General features: G+C 44.7%; 1 protein-coding gene across 3 annotated transcripts; it reads right to left on the bottom strand.

Moving 5' to 3' along the window:
* Positions 1–2,755: 2,755 nt before the first annotated feature.
* MRPL57 (mitochondrial ribosomal protein L57) lies at positions 2,756–5,838 on the bottom strand. 3 transcript variants are annotated; one of them, XM_083438839.1, is made up of 3 exons: positions 5,730–5,838; positions 5,279–5,462; positions 2,756–3,165 (listed from the first exon to the last, which is right to left on the bottom strand). In XM_083438839.1, the coding sequence occupies exon 3, from the start codon at positions 3,161–3,163 to the stop codon at positions 2,849–2,851; it is 315 nt and encodes a 104-aa protein (XP_083294965.1). In that variant the 5' UTR covers positions 3,164–3,165; positions 5,279–5,462; positions 5,730–5,838; the 3' UTR covers positions 2,756–2,848. The 3 variants fall into 3 exon arrangements, with proteins under 3 accessions (XP_083294965.1, XP_083294963.1, XP_083294964.1); XM_083438837.1 differs by having other exon boundaries at positions 5,342–5,462; XM_083438838.1 differs by lacking the exon at positions 5,279–5,462 and having other exon boundaries at positions 5,730–5,826.
* Between the last annotated feature and the right edge of the window lie 47 nt (positions 5,839–5,885).

Below are 5,885 nucleotides of genomic sequence, written 5' to 3'. Positions count from 1 at the left end.
GCTGAATCAGGAAATGGCATCCATTTCTCTCCATCAGGTCAGGTTTACTGTCAACTGAATGGTAGGCATTGATAAAGGTAAGTACACGTAAATTGCATGTTGCTTCACCATTTTTCAAACTTCAGGGCTTGAACTTCCATTTCTTGGAACTCCTGGAATGCTCAGCGGCAGGGAGGTATCTCTTCAGAGTCCAACAGTAGTCAGCCATCATGACTGTGTCCCAGCGACCCTGATACCTGGTCTCCATCTCTTTCATGTCCTGATGGAATCTCTCCCCCTGCTCGTCACTCATTGAACCCAGGTTCTCAGGAAACCAGTCCAGATGTGAAAATAGGTAGTGCATCTTGATGCTCATGTTGCAGCCCAGGTTTCTGAAAGCAGTCAGCATGTTGTTGACAAGTTCTGCATAGTAAGTTCTGCGTAGTTTCTGGCCTTATTGTTGCCAAGAAAGTTCTTCACTACCAGAACAAATGCCTTCCACGCTTCCAGTTCCACTTCGTTCATTGAGTTTCCGAACTCTGGATCTCTGATGAGCTGACGGATCTGAGGACCATCAAAGATGCCAGCTTTCAACTTCTCCATGGTCAATCCTGGAAAAGCCTGGCAGAAGTAAGTGAAGCAGTCATCATCCTTGTCCAGAGCCTTGGTGAACTGCTTGATTAAGCTGAGCTTGATGTTCAGCGGTGGGAAGAGTATTCTGTCTCTGTCCACCAGAGGGTCGTTGATGATGTTCCTTTCTTTGCAAGGCACCAATTCCTCCCGCACAGGCCAGTCCTTCTTCGTGTAATGCTGAGCACGGTCCCTACTATCCCACATGCACAGAAAACATGGGTACTTGGTGAAGCCAGACTGTTGTCCCAACAAAAAGTTCACCATCTTCAGGTCAACACAAATAAACCACTTATGCTGATCATAACCAATTTTCTCCAGCACATACTTCACCGCTTCATAGTTCTCCTTCAGTGTACTCGAGTGAGCCAGGGATATAGAGGCAAACTGGTTGCCGTTGTGTAGCAGAACACATTTCAATGATCTCTTGCTGCTATCAATGAAGAGTCTCCAATCTTTGGGTTCATACTGTGGCACTCCAAGCTTGAGCAGAAGCTGCGCAATATCTGCACAGTACACCAAGTCCTTCTCTTCCGAGAAAAAACGGAGGTACTCTTGATGCCTGTTGCGGAAGAAGCTGATGCGAGCACTGTCAGAGAGGAGGTTTTTTTCCCTTCAATCTGGATGCCAACAGTTTGGCAGAGTCCTTTGACAAGCTGAGGTCGCGAACTAGATCATTCAACTCCTTTTCGGAAAATGGATGTGGAGCATCATCTTCAAGAACCACTTCTTCTTCATGTCCTTCAACACTGGAGGCATCTTTGTTACTAATGTTAGGAAGTTCTCCGAAGATAGGCACTGGAATTTCATCACAATGAGCTACAGGACTACGTGCTGATTGAAGATCAGGATACTTGAGGCTACTCCGGTTCTTTCTGTTGATCCCAGCCGCACCAATTTATGGAAGATTTCGAGGTTTTATGACTTCAAACTGATCCCTTTTTGACATAAACACCCAGAACTATCGGACCTGAATACTTCTTGTCATTAAAATAATCATTTCCAATCAAAACAATTATTCGACATGGCATTTTACCCCCACCAACTGCTTCTAAGATGCTCCACACAAGTGTACATGTGAACAAAAACGTAAAAAACCAACATGTGGCCATAGCTCAAAAACTTGACCTGATTGAGCAAAACCAATGTGATTTTTGGATTCAGCGCATCAGATTCGTCCTAAATCATCTGAAAAAACGCAGGCAACAAATTTGTTGTTGACCAGTGTAATCTATTAACTGTGGCAGGTTTTCAAAAATTATTTGATCAACAGAGAACGCAATTAAAAATGGGAGATGCAGAAAATGATAATGGGCAAATCACTGAGTAAAGTGGAGGTGGGTGTGGAATTACAGCTCCTGGGGAAAAATACTGGAGATGGTTTGCTACATCAGGAGGAAGGTTTTACACAGATTGCTGAAGAGTCACAGCTCCTGGAAAAAATTATCAAGGATAATTTGTCAGCCCTCGAGGATGGTTTATTTCTGATGCTGGAAGGAGTGCAACAGATGTAATGCTGGAAGGCGATGGAATTCATGGAAGGAGGACTCTGTGTATAACTTGGAATCATCTCAGAAGACAAAGTGATTATGCTACCTGCCATACTTTTGAAAAAAAAGAATGGAAATACAGGAAATTGAAAGAAAAAATGGCAAGGATGAAGACCATGGCAACAGGAAATGGAACTGGAAGATACAGGAACTTTTGCGGGAGTGCAAATTAATGTCTACTTAATTTCTGATCAATTGTGGACATTGTCATATAAATACAGTAAAGAAATTCATGATGAATAAAGAATAAGGACTGAACTGTCTTTTAAAATCTGGTGGTAAAGTTGTGAGGGTGGACTGGAAGAAGATTAAGGCCAACTCTTACTTTTAATAATAATTGGAGAACCTCTTTTGGACTTCTAGGATGGGAAGGGAAAGGAATGAAACTGAGATGCCTGGATTTAACACTGGGAAAATAACACCTAGAAGGAACGAATAACTGGACATTACTCTGGATTGAACATCAGATTATTACGAGAAACTTTTGCAAGCACAACTTGAGGAGAGAGGATGATCCTTTCTAGGCAGAATAGCATTACCAAAGTTTGGAAGAAAAAGAACACCTGTAACTTGGAATGAGCACTGAGACTGAGAGCTGAAGAGTAATACATTTATTTACAGGCCTTCTTACATAACTGGTGGTTGCCACTGTCAGCAATTGCAAGCAGTCCAGCTGAACGCCAAGTTTTTCAAGCTTCTGTCCATTTCTTGGTCACATTAAGGTGACCCAGATGTTCTGTAGCATACTTATGCTCTGGAAACTTAGCTTTTTCTGCAGCCATTGCTCTTTCCCGCCATAAACGTCTGCGTTCTTCATTGTGGCGATACTCCTGGTCTTTTGTCATGTATGGCCGGCTCAGCCAATATTCATTTTCAGCTTCCCTTTCCAGCCTCTTGATGATACCCTGTTTCATTATCTCTGTAACGAACCTCGGCCGTCTGTGTTTACCAATCCACTGACTCCCAGGAATGCGGTTTCGAAGCCGTGCTATGGTCAGAAACATACCTTTAACAGCAAAGGAGGTTAACATGGATTACTTGAATATTCTTCAATCAAATACAAGAGGTCAATATTATTTACAGTTAGCAGCTAGAACCCATGGCTATGATGAATTAGGGAAGCTGACTTCTAGCTTGAGACATCAATGTGTACACCTATCTCATAGGATTTTTGGCAATCATCCTTGTGTCAGAGGCTGCAGGGGTCTTTCTCTGGATTTTTGATAATGTGTAAGTAGAGGACAGACTGGTGCATCTTTTGATTCCCACAAAGGCACTCTTCCCTTCCCTTGATTCTCTTCAGTTAATGGAAAATCCAAGTGAGGAAACACTTACTACTGATAAGCCAGTAAGGGTTGTACCATTTGAAGCTAGGTACATAGCATACATTTAAAGCTTATTCCTTGCCTGCAAAAAAACAATAATAACATAAAATCTTGACACTTGTAGCTCTGTGAGGGGTAAACTACGGTCCTCAAGATTCTGTGAGGGGTGGACAGAATATACTGTACTTTTATTCCAACAACAACACAAGAATCTCTGTGGAGCGGAGACTTGAATTGATAATGCATAAACAAACATATTGCTTGTGCTGTGTATTGCATACAAAACTTAATAAGAATGTACCACAGGACAAGTTACTGTAGTTATATATTCTTGTATTTACATGGAAACCAATAAAAATTATTTGGACAGAAGATTCTGTGAGGGGTGTGTAGACTTTAAATGAATGGTGTGTATGCAGCCCCCGTCATCAGCTGGGGACTCATATTTGAATGTCCCACATCAAAAACTAAGTATCAGAGAAGAGCTCAAACAAAGCCTTCACACTGATATGCCAACCCCACCTACTGTGCTATGCCGAACGCACAGTAGTACACTGAGCAGGGATTACATTCTTGGGGTAGCACCTCATATGCAAAAACTCCCGATACTTGAACCACCTTCATATGAGCAATCTTGACTGTGAAGCAAGACAGAGCTTAATTTTAAGCTCTCCGCCTTGCTTCCTGGGCTCCAGGAGGCTCTTGCAGGCCGTCCAAGTTCCTGGAGATTTTGTGAGAAAAAAATATCATGAAATCTCCAGGAGATCTCAGATTCATGTGAAGAGACACGGGAGTATAATATAATCCCCACCCCACCCCAAAAAAAGTATTAACAGATGAAAATAGTCACTCAGCTGAAACCCGTCTCTCCCAGTACCAAAGATCACACTTTGTTACCGATTGCTCTCACCAATTAAACTATTCTTAACCCCGTTTTCAGGGCACAAAGTGGTTTACATTACTCTAAATGCATGAAATAAAATAACAAAAACGCAGCAGCATCTAAATAGTTTTTTTCAAGTACTGTACAGCACAATTCAGCAAACCAGACAAAAAAAAACCCCAGAAGAAATATTTATTTTAAAGACCACCAGCAGTGAGGGACTGCACCTTGGGGATGTAGTTCTAAAGTGCAGGACCACCACCGATAAAGCCCTGTCCCTGTTATCTCACAGGGAGGCTAGGGAAGCCCTCTACCACCTGCACGTTGTAGAAAGTAAACTCTGAAATAAATTCACATAGCTGCAAACCTCTCACGCTGCTGAAATTCCTAGTCTTGGGAATTTAGATGTGGTTGATTCAAACAACACTTTGGAGAAGCAAGGCAACCCCCACGCTCCCATTTCTTGCTGTAAGGAAAGTGTGGAGGCTGCCCTACATCGCTTCTCAAACGCGTTGTTTGAAACACCTCACACACACTACATCATAGCTGTCAACTTTCAGATTTGAAAATAAGGGATCAGCAGCCTCGAAAATAAGGACTCAGCCGCCTCACCTGTCCTGGGGACAGTCTATGGGATATCTAACAATCTGGGATAGCAGCGGGAAATGGCGCTGGAATAAGGGAATTTCCTGCCAAAAAAAGGGAACGTTATGTTCCTACAGTTATGCACTACATGCTGGAAGAAGCATGTGAGCTGCTTTGGCTCCCCACCTCCACCCACTCATGGGGAATGAAATCCTGCTTTCTGTATTGACCCTGTTCCCTCGCCCATCGCCTGATGCCACCAGTGATATCAGCTGATTAGCAAGGTGTGCATGATAGGGGGGGGGGGAATGGCCCCATGGACAAACCTGGACGTCCTTGAGGACCAGAGGATCCCCACTTCCCTGGGCGCCACTTCCCTGGAGGGTCACCTGGAGCGTGTGAAAGGACTGTGAACCGAGTTCAGTTCCAGCAGCTCCAGGTGCGTCCTCTGCTTTAATGCTACACGTTTGCCTTTTGCGCCTGGGCTTCGGCTGGTAAACCTTGGGAGCTCTAGTAACAACAAGAAGAAAAAGCAGCAGATCTGACACGTCTGAAGTGCTCCCATCCCGGGATGGGATGGCAACTAGCCCCTGACTCCTTCCACTGCAATTCTATCAATGCCTACCAGCCACCTTGGGCGCTTCTCGGTGTCCCGGCCGCTTCCTCTTGCCGCCGGTTTAGAGGGAAACCCCTTCTCCCCGCCCACCTGCTTCCCCGTCCCTCCGCTCTGCCCGCCCGTCCCCGCAACCCCTTTCCCGCTGCTCCTCTTCAACTGACCGGTCACAGGTCCGCCCGTCCCACCTCGGCAGGGAAAAGAAAATGGCGCCGCCCGAAAGGTTCCTCCGCGCTTCAGCCTCAAAGCTCTCGCGAGAGTGAGGAGATGTCCTCCCAGGTTCACCGAAGAGGCGTGGAAAGTAAGCAAGGGCGGGGCTG

Source organism: Podarcis tiliguerta (genome assembly GCF_965153285.1).
Source record: "Podarcis tiliguerta genome assembly, chromosome: 4".
In the NCBI taxonomy this organism is placed as follows: Eukaryota; Metazoa; Chordata; class Lepidosauria; order Squamata; family Lacertidae; genus Podarcis; species Podarcis tiliguerta.
This window is presented reverse-complemented; position numbering and strand designations above follow the sequence as displayed.

Coding starts and splice junctions, on each gene's coding strand:
- MRPL57 (XM_083438839.1), bottom strand. CDS start 3,163: ATGTTTCTGACCATAGCACGGCTTCGAAACCGCATTCCTGGGAGTCAG.